Below are 18,252 nucleotides of genomic sequence, written 5' to 3'. Positions count from 1 at the left end.
TTCTTGATGAAGTCCCCACTCACCCGGGTGGAGGTCGTGCCTGCTGAGGAAGTCTGCTTCCCAGTTGTCCACTCCCGGAATGAACACTGCTGACAGTGCTTGCACGTGATTCTCCGCCCAACGAAGAATCCTGATGGCTTCCGCCATCGCCACTCTGCTTCTTGTGCCGCCCTGGCGGTTTACATGAGCCACTGCGGTGATGTTGTCTGACTGAATCAGCACCGGTTGGTTGCGAAGCAGAGGCTCCGCTTGACTCAGGGCGTTGTATATGGCCCTTAGTTCCAGGATATTTATGTGCAGACAAGCCTCCTGACTTGACCACAACCCTTGGAAGTTTCTTCCCTGAGTGACTGCCCCCATCCTCGGAGGCTCTCATCCGTGGTCACCAGGACCCAGTCCTGTATGCCGAACCTGCGGCCCTCGAGAAGGTGAGCACTCTGCAGCCACCACAGAAGAGACACCCTGGCCCTGGGGGACAGGGTGATCAGCCGATGCATCTGACAAGTGGTCTGATCCGGACCACTTGTCCAACAGATCCCACTGAAAGATCCTCGCATGGAACCTGCCGAAGGGAATGGCTTCGTATGATGCCACCATCTTTCCCAGGACTCGCGTGCAGTGATGCACCGACACCTGTTTCGGACCACTTGTCCAACAGATCCCACTGAAAGATCCTCGCATGGAACCTGCCGAAGGGAATGGCTTCGTATGATGCCACCATCTTTCCCAGGACTCGCGTGCAGTGATGCACCGACACCTGTTTCGTTTTAAGAGGTCTCTGACTAGAGTCACGAGCTCCTGAGCCTTCTCCGCCGGGAGAAACACCTTCTTCTGGTCTGTGTCCAGAATCATGCCCAGAAAGGGCAGACGCGTCGTAGGAATCAGCTGCGATTTTGGGATATTCAGAATCCAGCCGTGCTGTAGCAACACTTCCTGAGAGTGTGCTACGCTGATCAGCAACTGCTCTCTGGACCTCGCCTTTATGAGGAGATCGTCCAAGTATGGGATAATTGTGACTCCTTGCTTTCTCAGGAGCACCATCATTTCCGCCATTACCTTGGTAAATATTCTCGGTGCCGTGGAGAGCCCAAACGGCAACGTCAGGAATTGGTAATGACAGTCCTGTACCACAAATCTGAGGTACTCCTGATGAGGTGGATAAATGGGGACATGCAAGTAAGCATCCTTGATGTCCAGAGACACCATAAAACCCCCCTCCTCCAGGCTTGCAATGACCGCTCTGAGCGATTCCATTTTGAACTTGAATTTCTTCAGATAAATGTTCAGGGATTTTAAATTCAAGATGGGTCTGACCGAACCGTCCGGTTTCGGTACTACAAACATAGTGGAATAGTAACCCCTTCCCTGTTGAAGGAGAGGAACCTTTACAACCACCTGCTGGCGGTATAACTTGTGAATTGCTGCCAGCACTACCTCCCTTTCCATGGGGGAATCTGGCAAGGCCGATTTTAGGTAACGGTGAGGGGGCGTCACCTCGAATTCCAGTTTGTATCCCTGAGACACAACTTGTATAGCCCAAGGATCCACCCGTGAGCGAACCCACTGGTGGCTGAAATGTCGGAGATGCGCCCCCACGGCTCCTGGCTCCGCCTGTGGAGCCCCAGCGTCATGCGGTGGATGTAGTGGAAGCCGGGGAGGACTTTTGTTCCTGGGAACTAGCTGCGTGGTGCAGCCTCTTTCCTCTACCCCTGCCTCTGGCAAGAAAGGATGCACCTCTGACTTTCTTGCTCTTTTGCGAACGAAAGGACTGCATTTGGTAATACGGTGCTTTCTTTAAACAGACTTCAGGATAGCTTCCTGCTTTCTATCCGCAGGATCCTTTAGGGCGGCCGTATCCTGAGACGGCAGGGCCACCTTCTTAGATAAGCGTGTCAACGCCTTGTCTACCCTGGGGGAGGATTCCCAGCGTAACCTGTCCGTTGGCGGGAAAGGATACGCAATCAGCATTCTCTTGGAAATTACTACCTTCCTATCAGGGGAATCCCACGCTTTTTCACATAATTCATTCAATTCATGTGACGGGGGAAAAGCCACTTCTTGCTTTTTCTCCCCATACATATAAATCCTCTTGTCAGGGACAGCATTTTCCTCAGAAATGTGTAACACATCCTTCATTGCCACAATCATGTAGCGGATGGCTTTAGTCATTTTAGGCTGCAACTTTGCATCATCGTCATCGACACTGGAATCAGATTCCGTGTTGACGTCTGTGTCAACTAACTGGGATATTGGGCGCTTTTGAGACCCTGACGGCCTCTGCGCTGTGGGAGCAGGCATGGGTTGAGACCCCGACTGTCCCAAGGCTACAGCTTTATCCAATCTGTTATGTAAGGAGCTTACATTATCATTTAACACCTTCCACATATCCATCCAATCAGGTGTCGGCCCCGTCGGGGGCGACACCACATCTATTTGCACTTGTTCTGCCTCCACGTATCCTTCCTCATCAAACATGTCGACACAGGCGTACCGACACACCACACACATACAGGGAACGCTCTGACTGAGGACAGGACCCCACAAAGGCTTTTGGGGAGACAGAGAGAGAGTATGCCAGCACACACCCCAGCGCTATATAACCCAGGGATTACACTGTACCTTAGTGTTTACCCAGTAGCTGCTGTTTTTATATATATATATATATATATATATATATATAAAATCTCTGCGCCTAAATTTATGTGCCCCCCCCCCTCTCTTTTTTACCCTCTATTGCACCTGTATACTGCAGGGGAGAGCTTGGGGAGCGTCCTTCCAGCGGAGCTGTGAAGAGAAAATGGTGCTGGTGTGCTGAGGAAGAAGGCCCCGCCCCCTCAGCGGCGGGCTTCTGTCCCGCTTCTCATGTGTAAAAATGGCGGGGGCTCGCACATATATACAGTGCCTGACTGTATATATGTATACTTTTGCCATCAGGTGTCTTAATTGCTACCCAGGGCGCCCCCCCCCCCCTGCGCCCTGCACCCTACAGTGACCGGAGTGTGTGGGTGTGCGGCGGGAGCAATGGCGCACAGCTGCAGTGCTGTGCGCTACCTTAAGTGAAGACAGGAGTCTTCTGCTGCCGATTTCGATGTCTTCTTGCTTCTGCTGCTTCTGTACTTCTGGCTCTGTGAGGGGGGCGGCGGCGCGGCTCCGGGAACGGACGATCAAGGTTATGTACCTGTGTTCGATCCCTCTGGAGCTAATGGTGTCCAGTAGCCCAAGAAGCGCAACTTAGCTGCAGTGAGTAGGTTTGCTTCTCTCCCCTCAGTCCCACGTAGCAGAGAGTCTGTTGCCAGCAGAAGCTCTCTGAAAATAAAAAACCTGACAAAATACTTTCTTTTCTAGCAAGCTCAGGAGAGCCCACTAGGAGCACCCAGCTCTGGCCGGGCACAGATTCTAACTGAGGTCTGGAGGAGGGGCATAGAGGGAGGAGCCAGTGCACACCAGATAGTACTGAATCTTTCTTTAGAGTGCCCAGTCTCCTGCGGAGCCCGTCTATTCCCCATGGTCCTTACGGAGTCCCCAGCATCCACTAGGACGTTAGAGAAATACACATTTACTAACATAATTTTTTTATATTATTTTTTTTCATGTTAGCAAATGTGTGTGTGAGCCCAGGAAGCCCAACATCGATTAAGATCGACTTCAATCGATCTGAATGAATCGACCTTTAATAAATAGAATCCTGAGTCTCATCAGAGTCCCTGACCCAGACCCTCCAACATGACCCGCCCCACTAGGTACAAAATGCTCTGTTCCTGGACTTCCCTCTTAATTAATGATTTCCATCACCTGTGTTGAACTAGTTAAATGATAAGAAAGCTGTTTCTTCACAGGTGATGGCAATACTAAATTAAGAGGGAAGTCCAGAAACAGAGCATTTTGTACCTAGTGGGGCGGGTCATGTTGGTCGGAGGGTATGCAGTACACATGTATAATAATATAATGTCCCTGTGATGACACATGATATAACAGGCCGGGAGGGAAGGAGCACTTCTTGTCTATAGCTACACTGTATCTGTCAGTAACAGCAGCCCCTCCCCCGGCAGCACATGATACATTGTGTGTATGTGAGTAGGAGAGAGAGAGAGAGGGATCCCTGCCAGGTGCTGCTGTACTGAGTGCTGGGCCCGGGGTGGGGATCAGTGTCCCCCTGGGTCAGGGAAGTGGATCAGTCATGCTCAGCTTCCTGTCTATGAGACTCCCAGCCAGGCTCACACCCCCTGCATGCAGCAAGGAGCTGCTCTGTGCAGCCTTCAGCAGCATGGTGAGTACAGCTCTCTGCCATACAGACACAGGCTGATCCCTACACCTGCTCCCTACTCCTTTGCTACCATAGCACAGCTGTAATAAAGGCTGCAATGTGTCACCAAGCACCTGACACGTGCTCCTCATGTGTTTACTTGTTATTACAACAAAATCTAGTTCTATCAGTCAGTGTACAGTGCTACATTCACATTACTGTGTCAGTGCTGGCATTAGGTGACTGGGTATTATAGGGGTGTAGCTGCTGGCATCTCTGGGGGTTTTATTACTAATCGCATATCATTTTCTCTGCAATTTGACTTACTTGTATTACATCTATAATGCTAACGGGACAGCAGTAACTTGGATAATATACTGGGAATTGGGTCCGGTGCGCTGATTGGGAGCATTGGATGATATAATGAGAATTGGGCCTGGTGAGCTGATTGGGAGCATTGGATGATATGAGAATTGGGTCCAGTGCGCTGATTAGGAACATTGAATGATATAATGAGAATTGGGTCTGGTGCGCTGATTAGGAGCATTGGATGATATAATGAGAATTGGGTCAGGTTAGCTGATTAGGAGCATTGGATGATATAATGAGAATTGGGTCTGGTGCGCTGATTAGGACCATTGGATGATATAATGAGAATTGGGTCCGGTGCACTGATTGGGACCATTGGATGATATAATGAGAATTGGGTCCGTTGCACTGATTAGGAGCATTGGATGATATAATGAGAATTGGGTCTGGTGCGCTGATTAGGAGCATTGGATGATATAATGAGAATTGGGTCTGGTGCGCTGATTAGGAGCATTGGATGATATAATGAGAATTGGGTCTGGTGCGCTGATTAGGAGCATTGGATGATATAATGAGAATTGGGTCTGGTGTGCTGATTAGTAGCATTGGCTGATATACTGGGAATTGGGCCAGTGTGCTGATTGGGAGCATAGGATGATATACTAAAGCGATTTTTTATTTTTTTTTTATTTTTTTAATGATTTTAAAGATGTCTTTGGAATTGGCACCTTATTTACATATTGTAATATTGGGGAGGCATTTCTGGGTGTGTGGGCAGGGCTGTAGCATTAAAGGCATTGAAACGTTGTGACTCTTTTATGCTGCAGTAACGTCTTTTGTATATGCTGCCAAGAGTGCCGTACCATCCCAGAGTCTGTGCTGTCTTTCAGTGCAGGCACCCGGCGCATGACTGATTATATATACCCATTATATGGAGGTTTAATAATTATATTGGTGGAACAGTGGAAATCATTGGTGGCATAGTGCAAATGGGTAGGGCAGTGGGTGAAATTAGTCACATACAAAGTGAGGGACACGTGTGGGCAGGAGAGCTGTGCGGCATATGCTGCATTCAGATCGCAAATGCCGGATCCTACCCGGTAAGAGAAACGTGTACTTACCGGGTGGGATCCGGCATTTGCGCTCCATTGCTGGCTTTCCGACCCGGCAATATACCGGGTCGGTTGCCATAGCAGCGGAGGGCGCAGCAGCAGCGGGGGTGGAGGCGGCGCTGGGAGATGAGCTCATCTCCTGCGCCGCCTCTCCCTATGCTGTGAATGGGAGACGTGTCGCATCGGAACGGCTCCCATTCACACTGCGCCTGACCCGGTAATCAACCCGGTAATAACCCTTCTTTTTTACCGGGTTGAATTACCGGGTCAGGCGACCCGCTAATTCTGAAAAGGAGCTTTCACATCGCACACTGACCCGTTTCGACACGGCAATATGCCGTGTCGATACCGGGTTTTTAGTGGGATGTGAAAGGGGTATCAGCTACAATGGAGACAGGGGAGGGTCCGGGAGGAGGAGCAGTGGCACATTGTGCTCATCGCTCTTCACGGCTCCGTACACACATGCCGCGATGAGCGATGTCACAAGTGACATTGCTCGCATTGAGCATGCTGCACGGTCAACTGCAGACCGTCAATTAACGAGCGCGGGTGCGTGCATCGTCCATCGCTAGGGCCATACACAATGTGAACAATATATCGTTCACAATAGTCGTCTAGTGTGTATGGCCCTTTAGAATTGGGTCCAGTGCGCTGATTAGGAGCAATGGAAGATATACTGGGAATTGGGCCCTGGGCATTGATTATAATCATTGGATGATATAATGAGAATTGGGTCCTATGCAATGAATTTGACCATTGGATGATTTCATGAGAATTGGGTCCTGTGCGAAGGACCTTGAACGTATACTGCAAATAAAGCTACACAGAATAAGCCATGCCTGATCACTATATATATATATATATATATATATATATATTGTAAAATGTATAAACACATCATTTTAAATATTCCCTTGTTAGGCCACTATAAACTGTGAGCTATGGAATAGTTTATTGTAGGGTCAGATTGATTTTGTCTTGCTTTACAAATTCAGAATATTATTTGTGATGTGGCACCATCTAGTGGTCATATGTGATGCCAACATGCTCCTTCCATAACCAATTTCTTTATTGATGATGATGATGATGATGATGATGATGATAATAATACATTTATTTTACTCTTATAGCGCTCTTTCTCCAACAGGACTCGATGCACTTTAGAAACTCCTATAGTTCTCTAGCACAGTAAATATAAAGGGTCAATGCTGAGTTTGTCACGTCAGTTCCAAAAAAAGCTCTAAAGATTATAAAAAGAAGTTATATACACCCATATACTGAGGTGTACACATTGCAAGATACACCCTGCTTGGCATCTGGTTTGGGAACCACTGGCATACAGCATAACAGGTCACAGTCACAAGTTTAGAATTTGCTGTAATAATGAAAAACACATTCTCTATTTGGCTTGATTTTTTTTTTATTGAAATTAAATAAAATAAGACTTTAATACAGCAAATATAATATTCCTTATGACAATGCTAAATTCCTTTGCCTTATAACAACCCTTTATGAAGCTAAGAACACTGTACGCTGTTTACTTAAGAAGTACCGTAATGGTACGCTAGTTGCGTAACGATCGCTCAGCCGTAGGCGAGACGCTCAAGCGTCACGTTCGCTCACGGCCCAGCGATCACAGGACACGTTATTGGTTATGTCTAGGGTAATGATTCGCTATGGCGTAGCTTACGCTCGAGACCACGAGGAGGTCACCAGCGATGCAGACGCTCACAACACTATACCTTTATGATAAAACCTTATACCAATGAAATACACTGAATACCTTAATGTGAGTACAGGGTGTAAGTGCAACCTTGTGTAACCTGACTAACTACAAAGCTGCTTGAGCGTCACCGACGCTCAAGTGAACACTTAACACTATAGGAAATACACAGATGCTGGTTTAGGTTCCAAAGCCTATTAACTGTATTATATCTAATATACTTGTAAAAGGGGATAACAGTACAAATGATACACTACAATATAACAGAGACTTCCTAACCACAGAACTAAACAATAAATACAAAAAGACAATACTACACTGACCTAAATGCAATACAATACAATACTATCTAATACAATACAATACTAGCCTAGTCTAGGGGAGATATGAGAGAACAGAGAGAGAGAGAGAGAGAGAGAGAGAGATGAGATGAGAGAAATTGGCTCACAGAAAGACAATGATAACGGAGAGAAACTTACGCACAAAGGGTATGATCGCCTGCGCCTCGATATCCAGCTCCCGGCTATCAGCAGATAACCGTTGATGAGAGAGTGAGAGCTGGATGTGGTCGGCCTGCCTATTTATGCCCCACACACACAATGCAATCTCCTGGTCCTACAATCCCATTGTCCATTGGCCGAAGGAATTCGGCCCTGCATCATAACAAAAGGTCATAGGGTGATTCATACAGGTGGGCTGTGACGATTTCCAACAGCTCAGGTGGGTGGGAAACTGGGTTTCCCGCCGCATACCTGAGTATGTGTAATTAATAGAAATGGACATAAACTTCTTATGTCCATAACTATTCGCACGAGCGATTAATACGCTCCAAACCAACACCGGAATATTGCTAATTAAATACTCTTCCGATGGGTACCAAACACTGCTGTATGATTCCTGTTAGACCCTTTGTACGATATAAAGAGGGATTCCTCAGCTCTGGGACATTGTATTTTAACCAAACTTTCAGAATCTATCAAAGGGACCATGATCTATAAACTACATTAATTGTGAACATTTGTAACGAATGAGTCGCACGCTACGACTACATAAACTCTACCGTAAATACGCATACCGCGCCTGCGAGTGCACGTTATTGCGGGTATGCGAATCCACGGGAGAGCGCATGCACGCGCAGCGCGGACCAGTGTGCGGTGCAAATATGGCAACGTGCATTGAGACATTTTTCTGACTTTGACAGTCCACCCTTTGGCAGTCAATAATAACTGCCACAAAACATTTAAGGAGAAAAATGTAAGTCAGGGGTTAATTGATTTCCATGGTTGGGTAGGGGAGGAGAGAGGAGAAGGTGTGAAGAGGGTATGACCTAGTGAGAAAGCAGAAGCATGTGTGTATGAGTCCATGTTTGGAGGGTCATGTATCATCGTGCCGTACGTGTGGTAAATCAAGCTTCGAGGTATTGCGAAGTATACATTTGAATTCCTTCTTATCCTGTGGTACAGGTCTGTGGATGGGCTGTCAAACTTTACCGAGCTCATTTCGGCTGTGGTTGTAACAAAATGGGGATGCACATTTTAGTTGATGATACATGAATGGGGGAGGTATGTGGTTGCTGATATCTGTGCCTGTATTCCCTATCGTCTATGTGTGTCGTTACCTGAGGGTTGTAGAGATGAAGATAAAGAACACTTACGAAAAATGCAATGATATTCTATGTCAGGGAAATGTACATCTGTCGTCGAAGTTGTGTTCGGTATCTGTTGAGAGTCGTCTTCTTTGCGCTGTTTTGCTCCTTAGGCATGAGCAACAAGCTTTGTCAGTGCCATCAGATTTACAAAAATGTTGGGCTAGCGTGAGTTTAAAGATACTAGGGAAACTGGGGATCCATGGCAAAGTTCATCAAGTGTCCATATTTAAAGTTGTCAAATCTTCTTCTTTGGTGCTTGTCTGTTGTCTGTATACATCTCGTCTCGTCAGCTTCCTCGTCCAAGGGGGTCTTTGTATCTGGGAGAAAAGCAGAAAAACAGGTGAAAGAAACGGACCGTATAATCGCATTTTCATCACATTCTGGTTTCTATCATTGGGTCATAAATCAAATCCAGGTTAATTACAGTTTCCTCACTCCTCAAGCTCATCACTTTTGTACTTTGTTTGCACCTCATTAAAGCCTGCCCGCATCTAAATATCAATCCAATCGATATAACGACACCCAAGATACATAGTAGAAACTTTCCAACATCCATTATGACTCCTTGAGCCCAATCTCCTAAACCGGAGAACCAATTTCGCGGGTTCAACCATGACACCCAACCAGTCAGCTCATTACCTACAGCAGCAAGGGTGAGATTGTGTTTTCGACGAAATTCCCACTTCAATTGGAGAATATCGTCCATCTTTTGGTCTATGACCTCTACCGGATCCTCGGTGCTATTTGTGATATACGTGCAACACTTTATGCCGTACTGTGTTGCCAATGTAACACAATATCCGCCTGTTACTGCTGTAAGATAATTAAGAACCATCCTATGCTGAACTAGTTCTGTTTTGTAAGCTTGAAGTTCTCTTCCAGTGTATCTAAACGTGTCATCATACATTTCAGTGATATTATCTAACAAATTGGCGAGTGCGGAAATGTATCTATAATTCATCACTCCCCGAGCGGTACGAGTGAAATCTAACGCTACCAGAACCTGAATCCCGGTGGATTCATGGATAAGATCAGAGGCCGGATGCTCTAACCTTTCTGACAGTTGTCTTTTAACCCGGTGCTCGTAGTGAGTGTGAGTATAAGGAGCTTGGGCACCACGGTGTATGTCCTTCATTTTGTCATGTGTAACAGTCATCACTTCAGGCAATACTTTTCCAATATAACACAATCCTTCAGAGTTTGGGGCAAGCCATTTGTACGCCTTTCTCCCGCATATGAAATATGCATCATCGGGGAGAACATAAGGGACGGAGAAGGACATGACCATGTTACAAACCTTCCAGGTGAAATCTCCTGACCCTAATTCTTCCAACTGCTTAATGCACGTATCAGTTTGTATGACATGTGCACAGTATCCTGGTGATACCTCTCCAACTCTAGTAATCCTATTTCCTAAGGTATATCGATACCGAAAAGATTTTCCTCTACTGGCTATGTGGCGTACGAGCTCTGTATCTGTAGGCATTCTATCTGCTCTGTGTGAAAAGGTCATGGTAAGGTTGCTCCATGACACTTCCCAATTTCCCGGTTTTCTGGGATTGGAGATGTTAAAACATAAGAGGGACCTATCCACATGGTATTGGTGGAGCTTCAAACTAGGAGGGCTGGAGATATTAAACCTCCGGTCCACCGGTCTCCCACCACTTAGCTCAAGTACCTCCCCTAACGTTAAAGGAAATGGTACTAGCCCTGATTTGCTGTGACCCTGAGGTACTTGAGAGCATACCCAACAATCTGTTTGGTTTAATACGTTACCCACTAAGGAGTGATAGTCACTCAATGGATGCCGGTCTATATGGATATTAAAACTAGATTGGCATTTCTTTATGCATCCATCTTCAACCAGATTATCACAGAGCCTACAGATACAATTTTCTTCAGCTAACAATCCATCACAATTTCTTCTATCGGATCGTTTTCTGATACTCGCCTTTGCTTGTTGGTTTGGTTGATCTTGGAAAACTACGCCTCCATCATCATAATCGGAACCCATTCCAGAACCTCTTTCGACCTCTATGGTACTCTCGCCGGAACAGACTGCTCTGGTCAACATCATGGTTAACATCAAAATCCGGATCACAGTCTCTTGGGGCAAGTCCATCTTTGAGGAGGAAATAGAGAAGAATGAGGAGGGGGAAAAAGAAATTTTAAGGGAGAGGGGCTGGGAAGTGGAGAAAAACAATAAAAGGGAGAAGGGAGTCGACCACTGCTTTCGGTCTTCAAGGCTCAGGTGCCGCCTCAATCCTCCTGGAACAGACACTCCAGTGATACAACCTCTACCGTCTGTTCCTTATCGCGGGACTTCTCTGGATCAGCAACCTTTTTGCAGTGGGATGAATGGACCCAAGTCTCTCTCTCAGCAACCTTCAATGCTGTGGTGCTAGTCAATAAGACCTGGTATGGTCCTTCCCATCTATCAATAAGACAACCTGAGCGTAGAAAATTTTGTATCATTACATAATCCCCAGGTTCAATGTCATGACAATTACTATCTGGTAATTCAGGAATCGCCAACTTCAGATTATCATTTTGATTCCTCAACTGTTTACTCATGTTAATCAAGTACTTTACAGTTACTTCATTGTTACATTTCAAATCATCCTGAGGGTTAATCATGACATGCGGTTGTCGACCAAACAAGATTTCAAAAGGAGACAGATTAAGAGGGGACCTGGGAGTGGTTCTGATGCTATACAAAACAATGGGTAAAGCTTCTGGCCACGTCAATCCTGTCTCTGCCATTACTTTACTCAATTTATTTTTAATAGTGCTGTTCACTCTTTCGACCTTCGCACTCGCCTGTGGACGGTACGGAGTGTGCAGCTTGCTATCAATACCCATCAATTTACACATTCCTTGAAAGACATCACCTGTAAAATGGGTACCCCTATCACTTTCAATGATTCTAGGGATACCATATCTACATACAAATTCCTGCACAATTTTCTTAGCTGTAAACATAGCGGTATTTGTAGCTGCTGGAAAAGCCTCGACCCAATTCGAGAAAACATCTATACAGACAAGTACATATTTCAAATTTCGACATGGGGGTAATTGAATGAAGTCAATTTGTATTACCTGGAAAGGGCCGCCGGCAGGTGGGATATGGGATGGTTCTGTAGGTATTGCTTTTCCAATATTCTTTCTCAGACAGGTAAGGCATGACATTGCTCTTTTACTCGCATGAGAGGAGAATCCTGGGGCGCACCAGTATGCTCTTACCAATTTGCACATCCCCTCCTTGCCTAGATGAGTCAGCCCGTGAGCTGCTTCAGCCAGACATGGAAGGTATGCCCTGGGGGCCACCGGTTTACCATGTCCATCCGTCCAGAGCCCTGAGGACTCCTGGCCATATCCCTTTGCCTTCCAGACTGCTCTTTCCTGTGTGGAACACAGATTCTGCATCTCACACAACTTCTGTGTGTTGATGGTATTAAATACCATCAACTGTGTGGTGTTTGTCCGTGTGGGGGTAGCAGCTGCAAGCTTTGCGGCTTCGTCTGCTCGGCTGTTACCAAGGGATACTGGGTCTTGGCTATATGTATGTGCTTTACATTTGATAACAGCCACTCTGTCGGGTTCCTGTATCGCTGTTAGAAGCCTTTTTATGTGAGCTGCATGCGCTATCGGTGTACCAGCTGCCGTCATGAAATTTCTGAGCCGCCATAGCGCTCCGAAATCATGGACTACCCCGAACGCGTATCTGGAATCGGTGTAGATATTGGCTGACTTACCCTTAGCCAATTCACATGCTCTGGTTAGGGCGACCAGTTCAGCAACCTGGGCTGAGTGAGGTGGGCCTAGCGGTTCCGCTTCTATGATGTCTTGGTCATCTACGACTGCGTATCCAGTACACAAGTCTCCCGAGTCTGACTGTTTGTGACAACTACCATCCGTGTAGAACGTGAGTTCTGCATCTTCCAGTGGATTGTCACTGATGTCAGGCCTTGCGGTAAAATTTTGGGTCAAATATTCCATACAATCATGTGTATCTTCCTTTGCATTAAATCCTCCTTCCCCATCACTCTCACCTTCCACCCTTTGTGTCTGACCAGGCACACCTGGGAGAAATGTTGCAGGATTTAATGCGCTGCATCTCCTTATGGTGATGTTTACGGGGGCCATTAATGCCAATTCCCATCTTGTAAACCTCGCTGATGAGACGTGTCTGGTTTGGGCAGAATTCAATAAGGCAGATACCGCATGCGGTGTATGGATTGTGAGGTTGTGGCCTAGCACGACATCTTCGCTTTTTGTCACTAGCAATGCTATCGCCGCAACGCTACGCAAGCATGTGGGGAGGGATCGCGCTACCGTATCTAGCTGGGCGCTGTAGTATGCAATTGGCCTGCTGGCATCACCGTGTTTTTGTGTTAGTACACCTGCTGCGCACCCAGCACTTTCTGTTCCGTATAGTTCAAAGGGTTTCCCATAGTCTGGCATACCTAGTGCTGGTGCCTGCGTTAGGCACTGTTTGAGTCTCTCAAATGCTGTTTCAGATTCGTCTGTATGCGAAATCCGATCAGGTTTGTTTGAAGAGACCATTTCCTGCAAAGGTAGCGCCAATATGGAAAACCCTGGGATCCAATTACGGCAATACCCACACATTCCTAAAAACGTCCTGATCTGTTGCTGGGTTTGTGGCAGTGTCATGTCTCTAATGGCTTGGATTCTATCAGTGGTCAGGTGTCTCAGTCCTTGTGTTAGACAGTGTCCCAAATATTTTACCTTAGCTTGGCATAATTGCAACTTGTCTTTGGAAACCTTGTGACCTGTGTCTGAAAGATGAAACAGGAGCTGTTTCGTATCCTTCAGAGATGCTTCCAGTGAATCTGAACACAGTAATAAATCGTCCACATACTGTATCAATACTGATCCACTGTCTGGTTGGAAAGACTGTAAACAATCATGCAAAGCCTGAGAAAATATACTTGGACTATCTATGAAACCTTGGGGTAACCGAGTCCACGTGTATTGGACTCCTCTGTATGTGAATGCAAACAAATATTGGCTGTCAGGGTGCAGAGGTACCGAAAAGAAAGCGGAGCAGAGGTCAATAACAGTGAAAAATTTGGCAGTGGGAGGAATTTGCATTAGGATGACAGCTGGATTAGGCACTACGGGGAACTGACTCTCAACTATTTTGTTAATCCCCCTTAGATCCTGCACTAGCCTGTAACCCCTCCCCCCACTCTTTTTAACAGGGAAGATGGGACTATTTGCGGTGCTGGACGTTCTTACTAGAATGCCCTGTTGTAGCAAGCGCTCTATTACGGGAAAAACTCCTAACTCCACCTCTGGCTTCAGAGGATACTGTGGGATTTTTGGAGCTATCCTACCATCTTTTACTTGTACAACTACTGGAGCTACGTTTGCCATTAATCCAGTGTCCTGTCCATCTTTTGTCCAAAGTGACTCTGGTATCTGAGATATCATCTCTTCTACTTGGGATGGATTCCTATTTGTCATAATGGAATGTGACATTAATTTTGATGGGGAGTCTAACATGTCTCGTACTTCCTGAGCGTGATTCTCAGGGATGTCCAAGAATACACCTTCAGGAGTACAATAAATGACGGCACCCATTTTACATAGTAAGTCTCTCCCCAGGAGATTAGTTGGTGCCGATGCAGCCAGCAAAAAGGAATGCTTGGTATGCAAAGGCCCTATTGTAATCTCGGCTGGTTTGCTAACAGGGTAGTGCTGGACTACTCCTGTTACTCCCATGGCTGGAATTGTCCTACCAGTGGTTCTCATGCCCACTGTCGAATTTATCACTGACTTGGCCGCCCCTGTGTCTACAAGAAAGTTTAAAGTTTTACCAGCTACATTGATTGCAATTTCTGGTTCGTTTCCAAGACTAGCAATCAACTTAACTGGCTGCAGATTACAGGTATGGCCACACCCCTATTGGGTATGCTGACCTCCCTGAATCCCGCTGGCAGCAACTACTTGTGAGGGAGTTAGCTGGGAACTACCAGAGGCATGCCAATCTCTGTTCGGGGAATATCTTTTTGTTTCCCCTGTATGTGGCTCAAAACTCCGCCTCTGTGGACCCTGCTCCCAATGTCGTGTGTTGTGTTGTTGTCTAGGGGGTTGAAAAGATCTTTGTACATTCTTTGTTCTACATTCTCGTGCAAAGTGTCCCGGTCTGTTACAAGAAAAACATGTTATTACACTTGCCTTACCCACAGGATTCGGTGGTACATACGCAGGCTGCCTTGTGGTCAGCGCCTGTATACTTACGGACATCAACTTATCACTTTGCGATTCCCTGTGCCTAGTGATGTTTCTGTCGTGATCAATAGCAGCCTCTCTCAAGCCGGACACTGACAGACCTCGCCAGCATGGTTGCGTGGTCTGAACCCTAGTCTTTAATGTTTCCTTTAAACCATCCATCAGTACAGATACTGCTACTTCCCGATGGTTTGGGTTGGTCTTAATGTCTTCTATACCAGTGTACTTTGCCATTTCTAATAGTGCCCGGTGAAAATATTCTGTTGCCGTTTCGGACTCCTTTTGCTTAATGGAAAATATTTTATTCCATTTAACAACGGCTGGGAAATACTCTTTTAGCTGTAAATTTATCCTTTTTACATTATCCTTGTTGTACACGTCTGTAAGCGGTACATCTTTATCCAATGCACAATCAGCTAAAAACTGAGTTGCATCAACATTGGAAGGTAAACAAGCTCTTAGCAGTATCTGCCAATCCTTGTTGTTGGGTTCTACAGTGTTACCTAGATCCCTGATGTATTTTTGGCTAGCAACTAAATCCTTCCTGGGGTCAGGAAATTCGGACACTATTGTTCTTAATTCCATTCTGGAAAATGGAGTGTACATGGCAATGTTCCTTATGGGAGTGGCTCCAGACACATCTGTTTTTCCATTGGGAACTGCTATTACCCTTACAGGAGCAATTCTAACAGCCTCTTCCTGTGTAGATTCTACAGCTTGTTGTGGTACAATTGTTTCAGTGTAGTGCATGGTGCCGTACTTACCCGTTGACACGACCTCACCTATCCCTCCGCTAGGGGCTTTCACTAATCTCGTGGGTGTCGCTGTGCCTACTGTGGTCTCTGCTATGGTGGCTGCAAGAGAGAGAGCTGAAATTGTTGCTGAATCGTCTTCTTGATCACACTCCTGAGGAAGGTTCAAAACAGGGTACATCTTGCACGGGTTAATACTTGCATGAGTTATTTGGTTAACATCATTAACATTTACAGGGTTACTAAGAGTTTGTGTTTTACAACCCAGTGCGTTTCTCTCCGCAATCAACTTCTCTCCTGCAATGTATGGTGGAGGAGGAGCTGTGGCAATCAACTTCCTGACTGCCCCAGATCCTGCCGCCAGAGCCAAACCTCTCTGTATCTCACCTTCCTGGTGCCATAACTGTAAACAATCATGATGTTGAATTCGTCTCTTTGTTGATTTTACGAGACATATCCTCCTCCTTAAATTTTGTAACACTTCTGGACTAAAGCTACCTATTCTTGGGAATTTGTCCCTGTCTTGTACAGTCATTCTCTCCCATTCATCACATAAAGATTCGGTGTGAATTCCATATTTTTCACACATTACATATCGTGCCGACCCAACTGGTCGGTTCACAGAATCAACCTGAACCAGGGTTGATCGCCCCCTACCTGAACAAATGGCCCCCATAATCTGCAGGCGTTGCTTATTCCTCCTTGAATATCAAGGCTTTCAGCGAACCCTTACAAACAAACCAAGATGTCCTTGGGCAGGCCGGCGGTGGTGGTTTATCAAGTACCCCACTTACTTCTCGCCCACGTTGGCCTGTGCTGCAATCACTGTAGCCAGAGCTGCTGTACCCAACCTAGGGCCCCTGTGAACCTTTAGTTTACTGGAACATATGAGGGTTACCCGCAGGACACTTACTCTTTCCAGTAAAGTTGGGGTTGTTAGATAGTTCCTGAGTGACCAGCGAACTTCCCTTCCAAAAATAAAAAATTACACAAATCACGTCAGAATGTACAGATAGCGTTTGTGACCACTTTACTCTAATGGTATTAGGTCAGATTACTAACTACTGCACACAATAACGTGCGGTCCAATCGTTCAGTATACGAGCACTACTTGTCATGTACTGAAAGATCAATGGAATCTATGTTTCCGGCTGCGATTCCTTCAGCCAGAGCTTGTATGGCCTATATGGGTTCTGCACCAACACCCCAGGCGTTGTGCCACTGGACTTTTATAGCGGACCTTTTACCTTACGACCTCCTGGTCTTGTTTATGACCTCCGGGTCTTGTTACCTTATGACCTCCTGGTCTTGTTACCTTATGACCTCCTGGTCTTGTTACCTTATGGTCCGCTATACTCTAATGCTCAAATATTATTTAACCAGAGATGCCTCCCTAGCCACCGTATATGTCACTTACACGTATGTCCCTTGACGAGTACCCGGCTTTCCTTTTGGTTCCACCTTAAAGTTATATAAACTTTTGTATACAAGACACACTCACTCAACACAAGTACACTTTTGTTTCTATATCTATTTCTGCGCAGAAATTGTCTTTAGGCCAAAAGTGTTACCAATTAGGAGCAGGATCTGTTAAACTAAATTTCAGATTTCCAAAAATAGATTTGCGTTATTTACCGCTTCGCGTTATCTACCGCTGTGCGTTAATTATCGCCTTTGCGTTACTTCACTTTATCGTGACTTGAGCTACGTGAGCGTAACCGGACGCTACGTTGCGTAATGAACGCTGCGTGCGTCTGCCTTTTGGATTGCGTACGCTAGTCTTTGTTAGCGACACGTGTACGCAATGCAAAGGATCCACCGTAACACAATATATTTTTATCAATGTAAATGATCCCTGATCATCTACCGCAATCCACACTGACTGCCTTGTATCTCAGACAAACCGTGTGTTTGTTCTATACTTTAACTATCACCTCTACTATTAAATAACAGCAAATCTCTTTTTAGCACTTTCTATCAACTATAAAATTGGCAAACAGGAATAGTGATATACGAAAATGAAACAGAAATGCAGATATATGCGTGCGTACGCAAGACAAAAGAAAAAAAATAAACAGTTTTAAAAGGACACAAGCGTTTTGTTCTTACTTCCGGTTCCCGGATTCCTTCAGCACTCTTTATCTAAGCGAAGCAGACGCTTATCCCGCCAGCACTTATGAGACAATCTCCCACCCTTTGCTGGGGGA

The 18,252-nt window shown here is 45.9% G+C and overlaps 1 protein-coding gene across 2 annotated transcripts in view; it reads left to right on the top strand.

Annotated features, from left to right (window-relative positions):
• Nucleotides 1-3,978: 3,978 nt before the first annotated feature.
• Nucleotides 3,979-18,252, top strand: part of PCBD2 (pterin-4 alpha-carbinolamine dehydratase 2) — a 164,030-nt gene continuing 149,756 nt past the window's right edge. The window contains exon 1 of one of the 2 annotated variants that reach the window (XM_063928730.1): nucleotides 3,979-4,267. In XM_063928730.1, the coding sequence (XP_063784800.1) occupies nucleotides 4,178-4,267 (90 nt within the window). In that variant the 5' untranslated portion in view covers nucleotides 3,979-4,177. The remainder of the gene's footprint in view (nucleotides 4,268-18,252) is intronic. The other variant, XM_063928729.1, reaches the window with a different exon arrangement.

Source organism: Pseudophryne corroboree, chromosome 6 (genome assembly GCF_028390025.1).
Source record: "Pseudophryne corroboree isolate aPseCor3 chromosome 6, aPseCor3.hap2, whole genome shotgun sequence".
In the NCBI taxonomy this organism is placed as follows: domain Eukaryota; kingdom Metazoa; phylum Chordata; class Amphibia; order Anura; family Myobatrachidae; genus Pseudophryne; species Pseudophryne corroboree.
The sequence above is the reverse complement of the archived record's forward strand: the minus strand, read 5'-3'. Positions and strand labels throughout refer to the sequence as shown.